General features: G+C 57.9%; 7 protein-coding genes across 7 annotated transcripts; 6 read left to right on the top strand and 1 right to left on the bottom strand.

The window, feature by feature from the left end:
* Window positions 1–1,537: 1,537 nt before the first annotated feature.
* EX895_003237 (uncharacterized protein) lies at window positions 1,538–3,238 on the top strand (the record flags this gene model as incomplete). The annotated part of the gene is made up of 1 exon (XM_029883835.1): window positions 1,538–3,238. One exon carries the CDS (start codon window positions 1,538–1,540, stop codon window positions 3,236–3,238), a length of 1,701 nt encoding a protein of 566 aa, XP_029739641.1.
* A 697-nt stretch (window positions 3,239–3,935) lies between these two features.
* On the top strand, window positions 3,936–5,074 carry EX895_003238 (uncharacterized protein; the record flags this gene model as incomplete). The annotated part of the gene is made up of 2 exons (XM_029883836.1): window positions 3,936–4,654; window positions 4,741–5,074. 2 exons carry the CDS (start codon window positions 3,936–3,938, stop codon window positions 5,072–5,074), a joined length of 1,053 nt encoding a protein of 350 aa, XP_029739642.1.
* Window positions 5,075–5,930: 856 nt separating this feature from the next.
* EX895_003239 (uncharacterized protein) lies at window positions 5,931–10,220 on the top strand (the record flags this gene model as incomplete). Its single annotated transcript, XM_029883837.1, has 1 exon — window positions 5,931–10,220. One exon carries the CDS (start codon window positions 5,931–5,933, stop codon window positions 10,218–10,220), a length of 4,290 nt encoding a protein of 1,429 aa, XP_029739643.1.
* Window positions 10,221–11,175: 955 nt separating this feature from the next.
* Window positions 11,176–13,986, top strand: EX895_003240 (uncharacterized protein; the record flags this gene model as incomplete). The annotated part of the gene is made up of 1 exon (XM_029883838.1): window positions 11,176–13,986. The coding sequence occupies one exon, from the start codon at window positions 11,176–11,178 to the stop codon at window positions 13,984–13,986; it is 2,811 nt and encodes a 936-aa protein (XP_029739644.1).
* Window positions 13,987–14,147: 161 nt separating this feature from the next.
* EX895_003241 (uncharacterized protein) lies at window positions 14,148–15,608 on the bottom strand (the record flags this gene model as incomplete). The annotated part of the gene is made up of 1 exon (XM_029883839.1): window positions 14,148–15,608. One exon carries the CDS (start codon window positions 15,606–15,608, stop codon window positions 14,148–14,150), a length of 1,461 nt encoding a protein of 486 aa, XP_029739645.1.
* Window positions 15,609–16,341: 733 nt separating this feature from the next.
* On the top strand, window positions 16,342–17,031 carry EX895_003242 (uncharacterized protein; the record flags this gene model as incomplete). Its single annotated transcript, XM_029883840.1, has 1 exon — window positions 16,342–17,031. The coding sequence occupies one exon, from the start codon at window positions 16,342–16,344 to the stop codon at window positions 17,029–17,031; it is 690 nt and encodes a 229-aa protein (XP_029739646.1).
* Window positions 17,032–17,499: 468 nt separating this feature from the next.
* On the top strand, window positions 17,500–20,652 carry EX895_003243 (uncharacterized protein; the record flags this gene model as incomplete). Its single annotated transcript, XM_029883841.1, has 1 exon — window positions 17,500–20,652. One exon carries the CDS (start codon window positions 17,500–17,502, stop codon window positions 20,650–20,652), a length of 3,153 nt encoding a protein of 1,050 aa, XP_029739647.1.
* Between the last annotated feature and the right edge of the window lie 244 nt (window positions 20,653–20,896).

The following is a 20,896-nucleotide window of genomic DNA, read 5'->3' on the forward strand; positions in this document are numbered from 1 at the left end:
CCATGTAGCACCTGCAGCGGGCTCGGCATCATCGTCATCTCTGCACCAGAATGGCCAGAACACTGCATACAAGAAGGCGCGCAGACCTCAACATGCTCACTTGGCACATAGTCGGAACAGCAGCAGATCAGGGCCGATGCCCATGCCGGGCCGTTCCGTCTATTCCAGCCTCGATCCAGTCTCCTCGACCGCTTCCAACGAGTTCGGTACTCTGTATGGTACCTCTCGCAACCGCTCCACAACGCATCTAGATGGACTTCGAAGCTTGACGGCTGCCAACGAGCAGATTCACGCATCTGTTGCCACCTCGGCCGTGACGGCTCCTACGTCGCCGCTTGTATCAGCCTCCGCGTCTTCTGCGCTGGCCATATCGCCCGTAGAACATCTGATGCCCTCGGAGTGGGCTCTCGACAGCTCTGTACCTACGACGCCGCATACAAACCTCTCTCGAAACGCTTCCGACTACTTTGATCCAGCACTTCTAGCTCAGCTTCAATCTCAGAACGGAAGCTCTCATCCTGAGCTACGTGCCCGAGGCCCACAGCGTCCTTCGCCTCCCATGGATACCGTGTTCGGCCGCCTATCGCCTCATCAACCGCACCCGGCCCGCTCAACGAGTCAGTCAGAATGGGCCCAGCATGCTGCCCACGTGCAACAGACGGCGCATTTGCTCGGATTGCATCGCCTGGTTGCAAGTCAAAGCACTCCTCACCTTTCCGACCTTGATTCTTCCTATCTCGGCCACGAGTTCGAGTCGCCTCCGCCCTATGCACCTCGTGCATCGGTGCACGAAACGGAGCTCGAGAGGGCTGCTGATGTCAATGTCGATGCCACAGCACATAGTCAAAGTGCAAATCAGGGTCGTCTTCCGTCTCGTACCTCTTCTGCGTCGACTTTGCTCGACGCTAGTGATCCGCCTTTACCTCCGCCCATCTCGATCCCTCTAAATGCCGGTGCACACCCGTCATCCGGACCACCGTCTGCTTCCGCCCTCCTTCGACCTTCCCTCCGAGCTAGATCCTCATCTCGCGGAAGTCGAAGTGGACCTCCGTCTCCCTCGGCCTCTTTCTATGGTCGCCGTGGCCTCACCAGCCTTTCGCCCTTCCCTGCCGGACTCGAGATGACGCCGAGTGTCGTACAGGTTTCCTCGTTCTCGTCCACGCCTGTCAGTCCTGGTTTCGCTCCGGACAGCGACGGAGATGAGGACGTTGATTCAATCCTCTCCTTTTCGTCCTCCCGGTCCAAGCAAAGACGTGATGAAAGGCGACAGACTATCGCTTCGACCGAAAATGTGTCCCAGTCTGACGCTGCCAGCGCTTTCGTGTCGTCGTTACTTCCAAAACCATCAGCACAAGCACAAGCACAGGCTACGCTATCGAGGAGACGAAGGTCCGGGTCTGCGGGCAGTGCAAGACAACTTCTCCGACCTCGCACCCCGATCAACTCTTCCATCACAAGAGCGTCTTTCGATCAATCTCAGCAGGCAGCCGACACGAATCATGCCGCTTCAACACAAGATTTGACTCCTACGTCTCGTATGCATGCAGTGAGTACGTCGACGTCCAACACGGCAAATGACGCCACGGGAGCCTCTCACAGACGTCTGTCGGAGCATTCTCTGGCTTTCAACTCTCGAAATGCTTACGATGATGGCGATACTAGCAGCCTGCCAGTGTCTCCAACGACAGACAGCACTCGTCCAGACAGTCCGCTATCGCCAGACGCAGCCTTCGTCGTATCGCCGGGCACTTCCTTCGCCGGCAACGCTGATGTTTCCAATACGCGAAATCGAGCGGACGGTGCAGAGGAAGCCACCGGCTCCGCTGCAGCAGCAGAGGAAGACGATGAAGAAGAGTTCCCTCTGGTGCTCAAGTTTCTCCTACACTCCTTGCGTGTGCTTGCCGCGGTGCCTGGCTGCATCGGTACGTTCTGGCTTGCACGCAACGCGTGGCTCCTAGCCTCCCAACACGGCCACCTGCTCAGCCCCGGAAATATGCTGGTTGCAGCAAACGGTACAAGTCGTTCCTGGAGCTCGATTCTGTCGGAGAGGCCGTCGCACTTGGACGCCTATCGCTTCGGTCGCCGACAACCGGGCTCGCTCGAGTTCGCCGTCGCATGCCTCTGGAGCATGAGCACTGCCTACCACGCTCTCTCGTTTACCACCCTGCTTTTGCGACGCTGGCTTCTGTACTACTCCATCCTGCCGTCACTCATTCGCCTTGTAGCTCTACAGGCCATCTGCTGGCCACTGGTGCGCATCACCATCCACGTTTTTGGTGCAGATCAGCCTCTGGGTGCATGGGTAGTCATTGGTACCACCACGGCACTCAGCGATGTCGTCTCACGTTGGGTGACGAGCAACATCGCCGATGCGCCACTCGACGACGAGCTGGATGAAGAGGAGGAGGAGCAACAAGACGCGGAGAACGAGGCGCTCGGCTACTTGTCCGATAGCCGCTTTGTCAAGAGTCCCATCCGGCCCAATGCTGCCGAGCGCCTGTTGCATGCCGATCAGCATCCATGGTCCGCAGCGGGGGGTCAGTCGCTCGTGGGCGACTCGGACTGGGATCCACGCTCGGGCGACGAGAGCGATGCGGCTGCAGCTAGTTTCTTTGCGTCCGAACGCGAGCGACAGCGTCGGCAGCGTCGAGGTGGACAAGGAACGAGGTTCTGGCGTGCCGTCATTGGAGGTCCGTCATTCGCGGCTTCGTCTCGGCGTCGGAAAACGAGCAATCGGTCGTCGTCTGCGGCAGCAGCAGCGGAAACCGGTGCGTCGCGAGGCGAGCAATCGCGTGCGTTGGGGGCTGCCACGGAGACAGAGATGGAAGGTGAGTCGGATTGGCCCGGCTACACGACGGATGGTACGGTGCTCGGCGGTGGTCGGAGGGGCGACACGCCTCCTTGGCGGGCTGGAGGTGCTTGGAACCAGGAGCAGGGTCTGCGGAGACGGCTGGGCGCAGTTCCAGCACATGTGTCCTCGCCGGCCTCGGCCACTTCGCCATCGAAGGTGGGGGTGTTCGGACGTCGACCCGTGCTGCTGCCTTCCAAGGCTTCGTCGTACCGACAGGGCCACACGCGGTTTGTTTATAAGCACGGCGCTTGGACGCGAGAACGCACGAGTAGCAGACGCAACTTCCACTGGGAAGTGGCTGTTTGGAGAAATGTGGTGCCTATTGCTGTGCTGTCGTACTTCAGCATGTGGACCCTCATTATTGATGCGATGCGTCTAGGAGATTAGCAAGAGTGGGGAATCATTATAAAGGCGCTGATTGACGACGAAGAGATAGACTCTCACACCTACAATATACCCAATAGTTATTCCCTTTCAATAGCTGAGTTCAGAACGACATACAACAGCATGTTTGCGTGCTATGGTGCGTGTTTGGAAGTTACAGCACCGCATTGAGTGTTGGACTACCGAGCTCAATGCAAGGGAGAGTATGGTGAGCACAGAGATGGTGTTTCTTGAGGTGTCGGCCAGGTGCTTAGATTTTTATTGCCTATCATTATCAAATACAGTTATGAGTATATATTTTTCTTGCACAGACCTCCACATGAGCAGCCAGCCATGAGCGGTTGTGTCGGTGTCGTGTGGTTGCAACAGGCTTGCTGAGTGAGCGTTGCTCGTCATACGGAGATCAGTGATGTTGGTTGGCTGCTGTCAGAAGCGAGATCTGAATCATTCTTTCTGCTGGCGATCACCACAGCCGCGACTGAATGTTTGACGTTGGTGGCTTTACCTGTTTGATTAAGCTGACTAGTGTAGAGCGGGCGACGACATAAATGCGAGTGAACGTCGAAAACTTCTTCTTTCCCCACATCATCGCACGCCTGGCCGACTTTCCTTCCGCAGCTTTAGCTTTATCTTGATCTCCTACTCAAAGCGGCTGCTCAACCCATCAAGAGTCGCCTCGATAATCGACCATTCAGCAATCATGTCAACAGCCGCAGCATCGGGCAAGCTTGCCAGCACGATCAGCACCAACATCTCGAGCCTCGCTTCCAAGGCCGTAGCCTCCACGTCAACGCAGCAATCGCTCATGCAGTCGGTCAAACGCATTATCCCGCCGCTGACTTCTGCCAAGCACAAAGGACAAGCCGGACGAATCGGAATCGTGGGAGGCAGCCGCGACTACACAGGCGCGCCGTTCTTCGCGTCCATGTCCTCGATGCGCTTCGGGTGCGACATGTCGTACACGATCTGCTCGCCCGAAGCAGGTAACGTGATCAAGACTTACTCGCCGGACCTGATCGTCAACCGCCTTCTCGACCCCGAGGCGCCCTGGTCGGAAGTGGAGCGTTCCGTGGACGAGTTGTTCCAGCGTTTCCACGCCGTGGTGGTGGGACCGGGTTTGGGGCGGGACGAGTTCATGCAGAAGTGCGCAAAGCTGTGTATTGGGCTGGCGAGGAAACACGACATGTATATTGTGGTGGATGCGGACGGGTTGTGGCTGCTGCAGAACGAGCCGGAGGTGATCCAGGGATACGAGAAAGCGATTCTCACGCCGAACGTCGCCGAGTTCGCGAGGCTGTGCGACAAGCTGGGTGTGGATGCCAAACAGGACCCGGATCAGGCGGCCAAGAAGCTCGCGGCTGCGCTGCAGGGACCGACGATCCTCGAAAAGGGCAAAGTGGACCGCATTACCAACGGCACGTAAGTTTGAACTACACCCCTTTTCATCCCCACTCTTTAAACTAAAACTGACACTTTGCACTTTTTCGCTCAACGATGCTTTGCAGGGAGGTGCTGTACGTAGACACAGAAGGCGCGCTCAAACGATGCGGTGGCCAAGGCGACATCCTCGCCGGCTGCCTAGGCGCGTTTGCAGGATGGGCCAAGATCTACCACGAAGACCACCCGGACCTCGCCGCCACCTCGACCGACGCAGAAGGCGATCTCATCGCTCAAGACCGACTGCTACTGTTGGCGGGATACGGAGCTGCGCTGACCGCGAGAGAGTGCAGCCGCCTTGCATTTGCCAAGCACAAGAGGGCCATGTTGGCCGATGACCTGCTGCCAGAGGTGGGCAATGCGTACGAAGAACTTTGGTCCGATGTGCAGGCTTTGCTTTGAACACGACTACGAGCATGTTCCGAAATAGTGATAGTAGCCTTCTGATAGTCCTAGGATGTGGACTGGAGTGATGAACAGATGCTTTGAAAGGCAAGCATGAGACTGTGGTGAGAGAGCTTTGTTAATTCGCAGGCAAGCAAGCTCGTGTGTGCGTCAATGCTGGTTGAAAATTGACCGGTTGCTGCGCCCTGAACATACCTGCTGACTGTGGATCAGGGACCACATGCAAGCAAACAAGCGAACACCCCCCGCCTTTTTCCCTTTTCTTCGCGGCGCTGCGCACTAAACGCTGCGCACTGTGCTTTTGCCCTGACCGCAACCGCGATAGCCGTCGATTATTCTCCTCGAGATTCAACGTGATTTCGACACAGAGTGAGAGCCTTGTGAGCCTTAATCCTGAAGCGTGACCGCTCCCGTCGGAAGAGCCGTCGCCGAATGCCATCTTTGCTGCTTCGCTCCGCCTCGGATTGCTTTTGGGATTGCGTTTTGTGTCTCTTACCTTCCGACCATCTCACATCTTCTGGCCATTGATTTCGCAAGCGCGAGTGAGGCGTCTCATTTCGTCGACCCGTAAATCGGAGTCCATCATCGACGGAACAAGGCTGCGCTGCGTTGATAAGGGCGTAATCGCACCCGACTCAGCTCAGCTCGGAAGGAGTTGCTTTGCTCTCATCGCATCATCCGAACCATACACACCTTTCTCAGTCGATCGTCATGCTTCGCTAGATAGTTTCTGAGCCAGTCACTGAGCATTCGACTGCTTCTACCAACAGGCTCAACGTCTCAAAATCAACACTCGCCATCATTGTCATCTCTACACCCTCGCCGGCCTGAGGCTGCCTTTGACATTCCGCCCATGGCGATCGAGATAGCAGCGATGGATGCCGACGCAAGGTCCACAACAAAGAGGGTCTCTTACGTTCTTCCTCCCTGTCTCTCTCCTCCGACGACGTTCGGCCTTCCGCCATTGGGCGCCGATCGTAACTACAACACGGGTCCACTTCTCATCCCACCTTCGCGCACACATTCTTCTACCAATCGCTCCAACAACCACACCTCTGCTGCATCTTCCTCCTCCTCCTCGTCCATCGCGTCTTTGTCCGCTGCGTCTGCATCTACCAATTCCACGCAGTCTAACGCTCCGCTCTCTTCTCATCCTCAGCACTCGCTCGCCGTCTCGTCCCTCGCCATAGACACAACAACCTGCCTTGCTAACTCAGCAGATGACGATGACAACGATCGCGATGATATCGACCGTCACTACGACAGCGATTTGAATCACTCAGTCAACGACCGTGAGACCGTTCCTCCAGGCATCCTCTACACGGGTGGTCGCGACGGTCTTGTTGGTGCTTGGGAGCTAGGTCTGCCCATGCGCAAGAGAAGCGCACAGCGCCTTGAAGGCCATGATGGCTCCTCTTCGGCCTGGTCAGACGTCCACCAAGACGAATCTGGGATCGGCCTGCTTGCAGATACGTCCGCTTTTTTCGCCGGCACCGACACCTATTGGCAAGCCGACCCGTTCCGAGCCCATCGCGCCAGGCCGACACGATTCCGCCAATGCGTGCAATCACACACGGACTGGATCAACGACATCATTCTCTGCAACCAGAACCAGACCCTCATCTCGGCGTCCTCCGACCGTACCGTCAAGGTCTGGAATCCTCACGACCCTCACCACAGCCTTAGCCCGCACGTCCTTGGCACTCACAAGGACTACGTCAAGGCGCTCGCACATGCCTCGGAATCCGGCTATGTAGCCAGCGGTGGCTTTGACAAGTGCATCAAGCTATGGGACATTCGTGAGGCGAGAGCAGCACCCATGCTCGAGCTCGATGACAAAGCCGTCAAAACGTCGGTCTACGCGCTCAGCGTCAACCCGAGCGGCTCTGTCATCGCTGTCGGCTCGCCCGAACAGCACGTCAAGGTCTGGGATCCACGCAGCGGCAAGAAATGTGCAGAACTGGTCGGTCATACAGACAATGTCCGCGCCGTCCTCGTCAGCGAAGATGGCCGTTTCCTCTTGTCCGGCTCTGCTGATTCCACCGTACGGCTCTGGTCGCTCGGTGAACAGCGATGTTTGCACACGTTCACGCATCATGACGACTCAGTGTGGTCGCTGTTCTCAGACCATCCTACGCTCGACGTCTTTTACTCGGGAGACCGCCAGGGCTACGTCTGCAAGGTCGACTGGGAGCGCTGCGCCGAAGTCAGCGAGGGCGAGTGTGTGGTTCTATGCCAAGAGCGAGATCCCACGCTGGATGACGACGGACCTGAACAAGACGACGAGATGCCACACCATCCCCCCGACTTGCACAGGCGCGATGCCAAGTGCGGCATTCAAAAGATTGTCGCGCTCGACGATACCTACTTCTGGACGGCGACGGGACAGACCAGCGTTAACCGCTGGCGAGACGTGCCGCGTCGATCTGAGCGCGAAGCCATCTATCCCATTGGTGGCTTGCATGCGCGATCGCGCGAGCTTCATCATCGCAACTCGTTTGGTAGCCCTAGTCTGACTCGACACAGCACTGACGTAGGTCGCTCGCCCGACTCCGCACATGCTTTGCACCCAACATCGGTGACCTTCGCCGAGCCAGCGCCGGGATCATTCCGTCGCAACTCGTCTGCGCTTAGTCACGGGAGTGCCACTGCAGCTGCTGCTACTTCGGGCTCTTCTGCCACCACACTTTCGGCCTTGCAGACCGGCATGGACCTTCCGCCGACGGACGTCCCGCTTGCCGCTACGCTCCATGGCATCCCTTTTGACAGCCTCGTCAGTCTTGATCCCGTCAGCGATCCGTACGGCGATAAGATTGGGCTCGGCAGCGTCAGCGTTCGTGATCCACGTGGCCATGCGGACGACTCCTTGTTCAGCGCAGCTCCTCTGCGCTCCTTTGCCAGTCGCATGTCGATGGACCAGTCGAGCATCATGATCCCCGCTGCAGCCACGAAGTCGCCCCTTGTGACACCCATCAATCCTCACTTGGCTCATATTCAGGCGATGGACTCGCCCCACCGTCCGGCCAGCACACGGTCTGCCAGCCTCCGCTTTGCCCCTACGGATCAGCTGTACGAGCCAGAAGGTCTTTCCAAGTCGTGGGAGAGCGATTCTGACGCTGAAGCTGCCACTCCCAATAGGCAGATGGCCGAGAGCGGGCATGTCGGTGCTGACGGGACTACCGACGAAGATACGCACGAGGACGACGAAGACGATCGAGCTTACCAGGCTCGGCTAGCGTTCGAGGACCGCGAGCTGGCACAGGAGGCTACGCCGTTGCGGCACAAGCCCGATGCGGTGATTCGAGGCTCGCACGGTCTGATCCGCTCGTCGATGCTCAATGACCGTCGCCACGTCATCACCATCGACAGTACCGGCGCGGTCATGTTGTGGGACATTGTCAAAGGCATTTGCATCGGCGATTTTGACCGTGACGAGGTGGAAAAGGCTGCGCTCGAGTCCGACCTGATTCCATACACCTTCATGCGCAAATGGCGGCCCGAGCAGACACCCGGCGACACGCTCGAGGTGGTCAAGGAGCGCATCGAGGGACAAGGCGTCACACCGCTCTGGTGTTCGGCAGAGACGAGGAGTGGCGCTCTCACGGTTCACATTGAAGAGCCTCGCTGCTTCGAAGCCGAGTTTTACATTGACGAGTTTGCCGACTGCGTCGATCCTACCAATTTCAAAGAGGATCAGCGTGGCCAGGTCGCGCGCTGGCTGCTGCGTAATCTGTTCTCCGGCTTCGTGAAAGCAGAGAGCGAATTGCGGCATGCTTCGATTGATGAAAACGGATCTCGCCTGCCGCCAGAGACGCCGGCCTGGGACAAGATCGCACGTGCGCAGAGGAACGGTCCTTTTACACCTGGAATGACTATGGGCTTGGCGACTCCGGCCAAGACGGCTGCGTTGACGTCGCACGCTTCCAACCCGCTCTACTTGGGCTCGGCACAGAAGACTGGCGGCACCGATCATAGTGGTGAACGCACAGCTCTGCCTACATCGTCCACATTGACGGGAGATGCCGGGCAGGCTTCCGGCGACTACTTCTCAGTCCAAGGTTCAACGCCTGCAAGCAAAGTGCGGCCGCAGACACCGGGAGCAAGGACGAGGGAAGCGTCTACGGTGGGAGGAGACGAAATCAATGGCAACGCTGTGACGCCCGGCGTGGGTACGGGCAATGTCGCGGGGGGTGGAAGTGGGTTCATGAACAAGTTCCGATTCGGCAAGAACAAGACGGACAAGGCGGACGCTCAGGCGGATTCATTCGACGAGGCTGCAAAAAAGACACGCGAAGCTGCTGCTGCTGCAAACACGGCAGACGACCTCGACGGGTCACGCAAAGCGCTCACGCACACACAGATGCTGGACGAGCTGTTCGGTAAGCCGCTTGCGCCCGCTTCATCCAACGAGATGCCGAAGCTGCCTCTGCCGCAGGATACAGCCGTGATCATTTCGCAATCGTCTGCAGACGCGGGCTCATGGGAGGCTGTCTATCGTGGACTGGTCAGCTGCACGGGCGACGATACCGAGGTGCTCGAGCAGACGGCGCCTATGTGGCTGCTCGACTGTCTGCTCAACAATCATGTGGTCTCGAGGGAACCAGTTAAGCTCAGCTTCACCTTGTCGCCCTGGAAGCCGGCGGAGACACACTCGGACGGGTTCGGTGGGTACGATTTGAACACTGTGCAACCCATGCCGGAGCTGCCGACGGGCAACGCGCGGTTGACAGCGACGCGGTGTCTGCGGGTCAAGAAGGCGTGCTTGTACGTGGCGGAGAAGCTGGAGCTTTCGCCACCGCGGTCCAGGACGGCGAGCATCAATGCTAGTCGCAGGTCGTCGGTTGATACGGGTGGCGCTAACGGAGTTGTTGGGGCGAAGCGGGCGTCTGGCGTGCCACAGCATCATGTGACGGCGGGGATCGCGGCGGGGTTGAGCATGACGCGCGCTGACTCGCCGACTGGGCACGATCAGGAGGGCTACGATGGTGCGGAGGAGGTACACGTGGCACCGCAGGACATGATCGAGATCCTGTGCAACGACGTGGTGCTGCCGCTGAGCGTGACGCTGGCCCAGTGTCAGAGGTTCTTTTGGAGGTCTGGTGGGGATATCAGGTTGGAGTATCGGATGAAGAAGCTGGCTTGAGCCCATTATTGTGCAAAATTGGTAGAGCGACGTACAATAGACTCGTGTGGAAGGATCGAGAGCTGATTGTGTGTGATATGTGTGGTGCCGGTTGAGGTGGTTGTTGACCGTGACAGTGACGATGAGCAACTTTGTTTTAAATATTATAATATTATATTAATAATAAGCCTTTGTGGACAGCACGGATCAAGGGTCCAGAAAGTCGTTTCTTCTGACACCGACGATTCTTCTCGATCCGCCTCTTTCCGCACTACCATCTTCGGCAATCTGCACAACGGCTAAGCGCCCACGGCATCAACTTCAGCGATGATTGCGCTCAAGCTCTGGTGATTTCACAAGCAGCTCCTAGGATGCCATTACCAGCGTGTACGACAGCGGAGACGACACGGTGATACAAATGAGGTTCCGCTTGGCTGGAGGGGCAAGCGGCGTGGTGAGCAGGTCCGCTACTCTGCTGCGGGGGCGAAGCAGGTCTTCGCTCGACAGAACATATATCGGCTGCCAGTCGGAGTATCATAGTCGAAGGCCCTCTTCGAGCTATGCCTTGTTCACCGTTCGATCCGGCGGCGTGTCGAGCTGCTCCTCCTCCTTCTCCTCGTCACCCCCGACGGCGAGCCTCACGATGCAAACAAGAGTTTTCACAACTCACACGACAAGAAAGGCTGCCAAAACATCCAAAGATAACGGCGACGAAACAAGCTCCACCGTTTCAGACACACCAACAAGGAGCAGACGTCGCACAACAGTCTCATATGTATCGCTTCCTTCAACCATACTCGGCGAGGACGGTCAACCTCTGCCCGCTCTGTCCGCTCTCGTACCTCCAACAGCAGCACGCAAGCGCAGCACCAAAGCCCGTGCAAAATCTCCTACACCCGCTTCGCCCTCCTCCTCTCCCGCTCCAGAGGAAGAAGCGATCCGGTGGCCCCCTCTCGCGCAGTCCGTTCTTGACGACATGGCGCGCTTTCCGTCCACCATTCTCCTCACCCGCGTCGGCGGCTTCTACGAATCGTACTTTGCACAAGCCCCTCAACTCGCCTCGATCTTGGGGATCAAACTAGCTAACCGCAGATGGGGCGGTCAAGACGTACCCATGGCTGGATTCCCTGTTTTCCAGCTGGAAAAGTACCTCAAAATTCTCGTACTCGACAAGGGTCTGCTGGTGGCGATCTCGGAAGAGTTCAAGGGCGAAGCGGCTGCTGGTGGAAAAGTGGGTAACGCAACAGACATTGTACGCAGAGTCAACCGTGTGGTAAGTCCCGGCACGCTGATCGACGAGAAGTTCCTGGATCCGTTTGTGAACAACTTCATTGTTGGCGTTAGTGCCCTCGCTGGGGAGGCGGAGAAGGGAGTAAGGTATGGTCTAGCATGGCTGGACGTGGGCACAGCGGATTTTAGCACGGCGGTGTGCGAGGATTTCCAGACCCTGAGGGACGAGATTGCGAGGATTGGGCCTAAGGAGGTCGTTATTGATGCGGGGACGATTGAAGCTGATCAGGTGGATGAGGGTTGTGTGGCGACATCTAGTACCAACGAGACGAAGGGAGGACAGATCAAAATTGACGTCAGAGAGCTGGTGGCGGACTCGAGCGTGTACATCTCGCACTTCCACCCGCCGCCTCCCGCTTCCTCCGAGCCAACGCCACCCTCGATCGAAGCTGCTGCTCAAACCACCACACACGAAGGCACTACCATACCTGCCACACCGACACCTACCCTCGACCCTGTCGAGACAGCCACGGTCCACACCCTCCTCTCGTACCTCCGTACACGCCTGCTCGACTCTGACACCTCATCCACCCTCACGTCGCTCACGCTCTCGCGCCCGCTCCACCAGCGCCTCGAGTCCGTAATGCAGATCGACGCACACACGCTCTCTGCGCTCGAGATCCGCGAGACGGGCCGCGAAGGTTCCACCCGCGGCTCGCTTTTTTCGGTCCTCCGCCGAACTGTCACTAAAGGCGGAACTCGCTTGCTTCAGCAATGGCTGTGCAACCCGTCTACGTCGATCGCCACGATCAATGCTAGGTTTGATCTGGTGGAGCTGTTCCAGCAACGGCGCGAGTTGAGGGAGGACTTGAGGTTGACGTTGAGGACGGGGGCGGGAGATGTGACGAGGGTGTTGCAGAAGCTTGTGACAAGGAGGAACGATGAACAGGATCTGCTCGAAGTGAGGGATGCAATTGGGGCGATGGAGAAGGTGAAGGGCTTGATGCAGAGAGAACTAGCCTTTTTGATGGGGAGTGACAAGGAAAAATCGACGTTGGAGGCTCTGAAGGGAAAGTTCTTCGACTTGACGGAGCTGGCTGGGAGACTTGGGTCGGCGATCGATGAGCGGGTGATTGCGCTCAGACTGGAGAGGCAGGAGACGCTGGCAAACGAAGTGCAGGACATCGCTGCATCGTCGGGTGTGAGCGAGACGTCGCGTGCCAAGATACGCAGCCTCAGCAGCGTCAACGGCACAAAAGCAGGTGCTTCCAGCAAATGCAGCGTGACTGGCCGCGCCGACGACATCAGCGACGACGACGCCGGTCTCTGGGGTGACGACTTCGAACACCTCATCCGCCCAGCCTCCTCGAAAACACTTACTTCCCTCACGCGCTCGCACCTTTCCCTCCGCAAATCAGCGCGCCAGCTCGAGCAGCGCTTCCAACATGCTTACGCTTCGGACTCCGTGAGCCTGCGCTACGTCCTAGGACAAGGTTACGTCGTTCATTCTCGCGGAAAACCTCTTCCCCCCACCCCACCGGCTTCGGCAGAAGACCTGACCGTGCATATCGCGGGGAAGAATCGATCGACGCACACGTACTATTCGCCTTTGTGGTCGGCGCTGGGATCGCGGTTGGACCGGCTGGGGAAAGAGATCCAGGCATTGGAGGCGGTTGAGCTCGAGGCGCTGCGACAGGGAGTATTGGCGTGCGCGTCGCAGCTGCGCACCAATGCCAAGGTGTTGGACCAGATCGATGTAGTCTTGTCGTTTGCGCAGGCTGCAGAGGAGTACGGCCTGACGCGGCCCGTGGTGGACGAGTCGACGGAGATCGACGTGTGCGCGGCACGGCATTTGTCGGTTGAGATGGGTTTGCTGGAGCGCGGGCGGCTGTTCACCCCGAACTCTCTGTCGCTGTCGGAGGAGCGTGGGAAGGTGCATGTGATCACGGGACCAAACATGGGTGGCAAGTCGACGTTTCTGCGCTCGATTGCGCTGCTGACGATCCTGGCGCAGGCAGGCTGCTTCGTCCCGTGCTCCCCACCCTCGCGCATCGGGTTGGTGGACAGAGTGTTCACACGCATTGGCGCCAACGACGACGTCTTCCGAGACCGCTCGACATTCATGGTCGAAATGTCCGAGGTCGGCGAAATACTCCATCGTGCCACCCCTCGCTCGCTCGTCATCGCCGACGAAATTGGCCGCGGCACCAGCAACCTCACCGGCATCGCCGTCGCCTTTGCCACGCTCAAGAGTCTCCGAGAGAGAGGTTGCAGGACGCTCTTCGCCACCCACTTTCACGAGATCTGCGACCTGGTCCAGCGCCAGGACGATTGTGGCGCGGCAGGCGTGGCCTTCTGGTCCACAGACGTGCTCGATGACCGAGAGGGCGAGGACGGACTAGTGTTCAGCCATGCGCTGAGGCAAGGCGTGAATCGGAACAGCTACGGCTTGCAGGTGGCCAAGCTCGCCAATCTGCCGGAGGACACGCTGAGATGCGCAAGAGAGACATTGGATCGCTTGCAGGCGGCAACGGTGGGCGGAGAGGCGGAGGCTTGATTTGTCTGGGCTTCTGCGGCGGAAACATCCTGTCTCTCATCGCCTGTCCACAACCCTGTCTACACACATGCACAAACAGACAATCGGACAGTCGTAAGAACAAATCACACCAGGAGTGGTCATTGTTCTTGAGTGTGAAGTGCCGGAAGCATCTCCGAAATCTACTGCTTCTCGAGGTGTACGTTCTCAATCCCAGCTCTGGTCGCCTCGACAAACGTCTCATTCTCCTGATCCGTGGGTTTTGCTGTCGCCTCCTCCTTGTCCGCTGGCAATTGCTGCTTTTCTGCTGCCTTGGCCGCTGCCTTTTTCTCCTCCTCAGCTTTCTGTTTAGCAGCCCTGGCCTCGGCCTTTTTCTCCTTCTCAGCCTTCTGATTCGCCAGCGCCTCTTCCTCGCTCTCCGCCGTTCCTCCCTCCTCCTTGGTGAACAGATGCGCAAATTGCGGGTTCATTTTCTTCTCCTTCTTCTTCTTGACCACGGGCGTATCTTCCGGGTAGGCATCTTCCTTGGCCTTCTTGAACTCGGCATCGCTCTCGAACAGCCTCTGCACGGGTTCGAGCAGGGTGGTGATCGCGCTTGCTACGGCCTTCTTCAAGTCGGCAGGGTGAATGGCGCCACTGACGTAGTCCTTCTCCAACGAGGCGTAGTCGGAGTAGTGCAGAGACCCACCGTGCTGTTCTTGACGGACGATGCTAAACATGCTACCCTTGGGTGCCTCGGAGGCGACGAAGCTCTTGGACGCACCTTGAGCCTCGGAGACGGGTGTACCCATTGCCTCAGATTCCACCCTCAAGCGCGCAATGGGGAACAGCACGGCGCGGACAAAGCCGAGCACACCGTTGCCCTCGACCTCGCCCGGAGCGCAGACAGCATCGGCGATCTTCTTGGACACCTCCTTGGGCGTGTCGAGGAAATCGATCTTGGACGAGTTGTCGGAGCTGCTCATCTTGCTGCCCTTCAAACCGGGCACCATGGCGTTCATCAGGTGCGCACGCTTCTTGTAACCCAACTTGGGCAAGTACTGCTCAGCAAAGGTGAAGATCTTGCGCTGGTCGACGCCGCCAAACTGCATATCGACGCCGAGGTACTGTTCGTCCAACGCTTGCAGACCCGGGTAGAGCAAGCCCGAGAGCAAAGGCGACGAGACCTGCTTGACGACCTCCGCACCCGCTTTCTTGGCATCGTGCTCGGTGACCGAAGCACACAGGCGGTAGTTGTCCATGTTGTAAGCTTCAGTGAGCTGGTAGCTGCTTCCCACAACGAAGACCAGACGGTCGGTGGGGACGCCGATGGCCTTGAAGACGGCAGTGAGCACGTGTCGGTAGTAGTTGACACGGTGACGCACGAGCTCGATCGGCGCTTTGAGGTTGTCCAAGAACGCATGGATGTCGGCGAGGAGCACTTTGACTTCAACACCGGCGCGCAGGAAGTCGGCGATCTTGGTCAAGGGGACCAAGTAGCCGACGTGAGGTCTTCCCGTGGGTGCGGTACCCCAGTAGGCTGAGGGAGGTCGTTCATTTTTTTCGAGGATGGCCTTGATGATGTCGGCGCCGAGCACTTCATCAAGATCGCGCGTGATGAGCGTGAAGCGATCGCCCGCCGAGAGATTGGCCTGGGATGACATGCTTGTGCGGGCAAACGATGATGATGATGATGGGTGAGGGTGGTAACGAGCTGATTGGTGGTGTGAGAGGTCTGGCTGCGAAGAATTGGAAAGTGCGAGTGATACCATTTTTGGTCTGACTCGTCTGCAATGGCGCATTATTTGTGAAGTAATGCTTATATAATACAGCTTTTCGACCCGTCTGCTGAACAGACCAACACCTCGCACGGAGCCTCGGCCTCGGCTGAAGGTCACCAACCTTAAAGCGCCGCGCCCACAATGACGCCCTGAGATAGCAGAAAGCAGATCGCGTGTTCTTTGCAGCTCTTTCGAGCGACCAGTCTTCGCACGCTCGGCAATCCTTTGCGATCAAAGGTGCCCAGCTTCGGTCTCGATTCGGTCACTGACGTGGAGCCAAAGTAGAGAACGGTTCCGGGCAATTCGGTTAAAATTGAGCGCTGCTTGTACACCCCCCACGGCGAGTCCTGCGCCCGCGGAGGATGGTCATTGCGGAGAGAACCGAGCAGAACTCAGCATTTGGACGAGGATAAAGTCTTGGCATCATTGTCAATGCGAGCATACCACTAGCATACCACTGCTATAATTGCAATCCGAACAGTCGTGGCCAGCTTTCCACTTCACCTCCGTAAAGCGACACCTTGACGACCGTCAGCATCACCGACGCCATTTGTTCCCCCACGTACGCCTCCTTGACTCGAAACCAGCAACAGTGAACTGTCCACTTTTCTACAAAATGTCGGGCACATCAAAATTGTTCGACGACATCGATCGGAAGTACGGCGAGAAGGTCAAGACGATGAGCGAGGAGCAAAAGATGCTCGTCGGCCTTCCTTACCTGGCCAACACGGAGCACCTCATCAGAGCGCGCGTCAAGGCACGTCGACTGCAAACCGAATACAACCAGACGCAGCCCACGTCGACGCTGGACGATAAAGCAGCTGCAATGACGGAAGGCCAAACCATCATGTCCGAGGACCGCAAACGTCTGCTGGCCGATCTGCTTGAGGTGCCTGTTGACCGAGTAGCCAAGATGGAGATTGAGCCGCCGCTGTGGGTGGACTACGGTACCAACATCAAGCCAGAAGGCGCGTTCTACGCCAACTACAACACCACCATCCTCGACTGCTCCGAGGTCAGGTTGGGTGATGGAGTCCTGTTCGGTCCCAACGTCAGCATCTACTGCGGAACTCACTCGGTCTCGGTCAAGGAAAGGAAGCAGGGTCTGGAGAGGAGTCTGCCCGTGAGCATTGGCAAGGATACTTGGGTGGGAGGTGGCACGATCATCATGGCAGGCGTCACTATCGGACGCGGTTGCACAATCGGAGCTGGAAGTGTGGTTACAAAGGACATTCCAGATTGGAGTGTCGCAGCGGGATCGCCGTGCAAAGTAATGAGGACGCTGACGGAGGAGGAAAGGGCGTGAGAACTGTATGCGGATTACACTCGCATAGAGAATCCTCCGGGAGATCGTCGACAGGCTTTGCTATACAACCAGAACTGGGCTCCGTGGCGTGAGAAGAAAGAGTGGTGTTGCAATAGGAATGATCGTCGGCACGACCGAAGCTTGCCATCGGTGTGTCCGAAGAAGCAAAATAATAAATTGCACTACACAGTCACTCATAATCATTATTTAAATTCGCTCAACAATCGAAAGAAGAGCTGCGGAAAGGTAGCCGACCAACGACACGCACAGATCAAGCTGAGGCTCTTCCGCTTTACCACCCACTCCCATACACTGTATCATCCATTCTGGATCGCGAACCTGCCCACGGCTGGCTTGAAGCAGGCCTCACCGCTGCGATCGACAAATATTCTCCATCATGCTCGGCTAGAGCGCTGACCACCACGCAACGGCATTTCCATCACCCAGCAACCTCAAATTGCGGCCGCAATGACAACGCCGACGCCAGCAGGCAGCTCGGCAGCGGCAATTGGCATGACCACCCCATCGCCTCTTGCCGCGCTGTCCAACTCCACACCTCGGGCCACCTCCATCGCGCTATCGTCGCTACAGGCGCTTCCAGAAACTCAGCTTGCCCTCGTCCTGCTCGACCATCCTACCGTGCGTCGCAGGTGGCGCAGCGTTGTCGTACCGCTCATCGAATCTATCTCCAGAAAGCTCAACACCGCATACTCGGGGTCGCGCCTCACCATTGGCTGTGTTGTCTATCGTTCCACCCTAGACAAGTCGCTCTTGCGTCCATCGTGGACTTTGAGTCGCACCAAGCTTCAACCTGGCTCAAAACTCATTGCATCCAGCCTTCAATCTCCAGACTCATGGCTGGGCCCAGAGCGATCAGATCTGGCAAATAATGCGGACCTTTCAGCATCGATATATTCGTTGATCGATGGACGCAGTGCTACGAAGCCCACCGCGCATGTTCTCGAAGCGTTCGTCGCTGCTCTTGAGCTGCTTAAGCCATCCAACAACGGTGTATACAATCCGTTAGCACCCAAAAAGGCACCCGTGCTGGCAAGACACTTGCTCCATGTTTGCCTCGACTCGAGCGATGTATCGCTCGACCTGTCATCGCCGCCCTTTTTCAATGTGGATGCATCCAACGACCGTGCCACCGTACCTACCATCGGCACCGAACTTGCTCGACTCGGAGTATCCATCACCAGCTGTGCTGTGAAGCCCGATCCATCTGACGCCACCGTCACATCCTCCAGAGAAGCTCTCACCGCCATCATTGGTCTGCACAAGATCGTAGCCGAGCCCAGCAAGCTCGCCAACGAGGACCTCGCCACTTTGCTGCCCGAAGCCGTGCGCGCAAAAATCTTTCATGAAGCCAACATTGTTTCGTCCGGTCTTACCCCAGGTTCAGGTGCCAAAACGAATGCTGGCGCATCTTCAGCATCGGCAGCATCAACAAAGCGAGGCAGAGAGGACGAGGTCGATGCAGTCAACGCCCCGGTTAAGCGCTCCAAGTCTGGCAGCATCTCTCAGCCGCAACCGCCCCATCCCACCGCTAATGCCTCGAACCCTTCTGCCTCATCCACCGCTGCACCCGGCGAAATGCCGCGCAACATCAAACTCGACCCTAGCATCAGCACAAAAGTTCTCTTCCTGCGCTCTCAGCAAGAGACCATGGTAAAGAACTGGGCCGCAGCCTACTCTGTTGTCGCGAAGAGCGAGGCGGCAGGCGAGACCATCCCGAACAAACCGCCAGGGATGAACAATGCTTATCTCGAGCAGCTCAAAGCGCAGCTCTTGACGCAGCAGCACGCGCTCAAGATGCTCGTGCAGAGGATCGTCAGCGGCGCAGAAACTGCGCCCAACTTCAATGTTAGCCTGCAGAGCTTGATCAACATCGACAAGGAGGCAAAGGAGATGGGCGTCAACTTGGGTGGACCGAGCAACGGAGGTACTGCCTTGGCGAGACCGGGCAGGAGTGGGAGCCTGGTGGGGGGTCAGCAGCCTTCGTCGCTACTGGTGCAGCAGGGTGTGCAGGCAGTCAGTAATGGTCCCAAAGCCTCAGCGCCGCCTGTGACCGATCCTACAGTCCCGTCGACTGCAAGTAGCGCAGCGCCTGCAGCGGCTGGTGCGCAACCACCACCCAGCCCCACGCGCCCCAAACCTTTCTGGCGAGGCGCACTCACTTGGTCGGTCATCGCAGATCCTGTCACCAAGCAAAAACGTGACGTGGCCACCCTTGTCTCTGCCACCTCCAACTCTCCCATGCTCGACCGCCTCATGATGCCCTGGCCGGACAAGCTGCAGATCACTGCCATCACGCAGCTCGCGCCTCGGAATCTGCAGGTCTATGCCCAATCGCAGAACGCACCGTACATCCTGTTCTCCACGCAGGAAGCCGGTGGGGACGGAGGAGGGGTACCAGTGCTAACGCCAGCGACGGCGGAGAAGAATCGCCAGATGTACGCGAATCTGGCGAGTAGTCTGGATGTGAAGAAGAGCTGTGCGTTCATAAGGCATGGCAGCAACGCGGGGGCTGGGCTGGTACTGTTTGCGACGACGCAGCCGACGAGCAGTGCTGAGAGGAGTGCGAAGGGCCCCGTGCCACCGAAGCTGATTGGAGTGGTGTTGAAGGATACAATTCCATTTACGAAGATGCTGAGTGCACAGAACAGTGGTGCTCAGCCGCAGACTGCGGCACAAAAGGCACCGACGCCGCAAGGGCAAGGCCAGGGGAGGGCGCGTGGGGTGAGTGCTGCAGGGAGTATGCCGCTTGCTTCGCAGGAGGGTATGCAGCAGGGTCAGCCTGCTGGGGCTGCAGCGGCTGTAGCCCAGCCGCTGCAGCAGCCGCAACAACAGCCGCAACAACAGCAACAGCAACATCAAATTGCCACGGGGATGGGACTTGGCTCTTCGATGCCATTCAACCTGGCTGCGCTGAGCGCGGCCGGCAACGTGCCTGTTTCAGGTTTGGGTGCAACAGCAGGCATTGGCGCGGGAATCAACCTTGGTGCTCTCAATCCGCCCATGCACAGCGTCAACAATGCGGCTCAGCCGACTTCCCAGCCGCAAGCGCAATCGCAAGCAGGCCTGGCGAATATGTCCAACTTGGCAAATTTGGGCAACGTAGCCAATCTGGGCAACTTCAACCTCGCACAATTTGGACACCTCTTGGCAAATCAACAGCAGGTGGGACAGCAGCAGCAGCAGTCTCAGCAACCGCAGCAGCAGCAGCAGCAAGATGTGCTCGGTGGCGGTGGTGGTATGGCCCAGCAGCCGAACTTGGCCGCTTTGGCACAGCTGCTCGGCATAGGCGGGCAGAGTGCAGCGCTGAATGGGCAACAGCAACCGCAACAGGGGGCGGCGTTTGGTCAAGCGCTGCCGCAGATGTTTGGTGGTTTCCCTCAGCCGCAACCGCAGCAGATGTTTAACAGCCTGAATCCGTTTGGTGGGAGTGCTGCTCAAGCTCAGCAGCCGCAACAGCCGCAACAGCCACAGCAGCCACAGCAGCAAGGACAGGGGCAGCAGGGAGGAGCAGGAGGCGGCGGCGGGGCTGGATCGGGACAGATGGATTTCTCCAAGCCCATGACAATGGACCAGCTGCGTGCGCTTGGGTTCATATCGTAGGTTTCCTGTAATTCTCATGGAGGCATGTTGTTTAAATTATTGACTTTGCATTGAGGGTTGTGAGGGATTGCTGTGCAAGTGATTGTAATGAAAGATCGTTCGCGGATTGACTGGGGCCGACAACGAGCGAGCGAGAGAAAGAGAGAGATCTGCGAGAAGGTGGGGACTTCGCTTTTTGGCAGCGCGTGGTTTGTGTGCGGAGAGGCGAAGCAGTGGGGAAGGGTGATCCATGCGCGAGATTTCC

This window comes from Sporisorium graminicola, chromosome SGRAM_20 (assembly GCF_005498985.1).
Source record: "Sporisorium graminicola strain CBS 10092 chromosome SGRAM_20, whole genome shotgun sequence".
Taxonomy (NCBI): Eukaryota; Fungi; Basidiomycota; class Ustilaginomycetes; order Ustilaginales; family Ustilaginaceae; genus Sporisorium; species Sporisorium graminicola.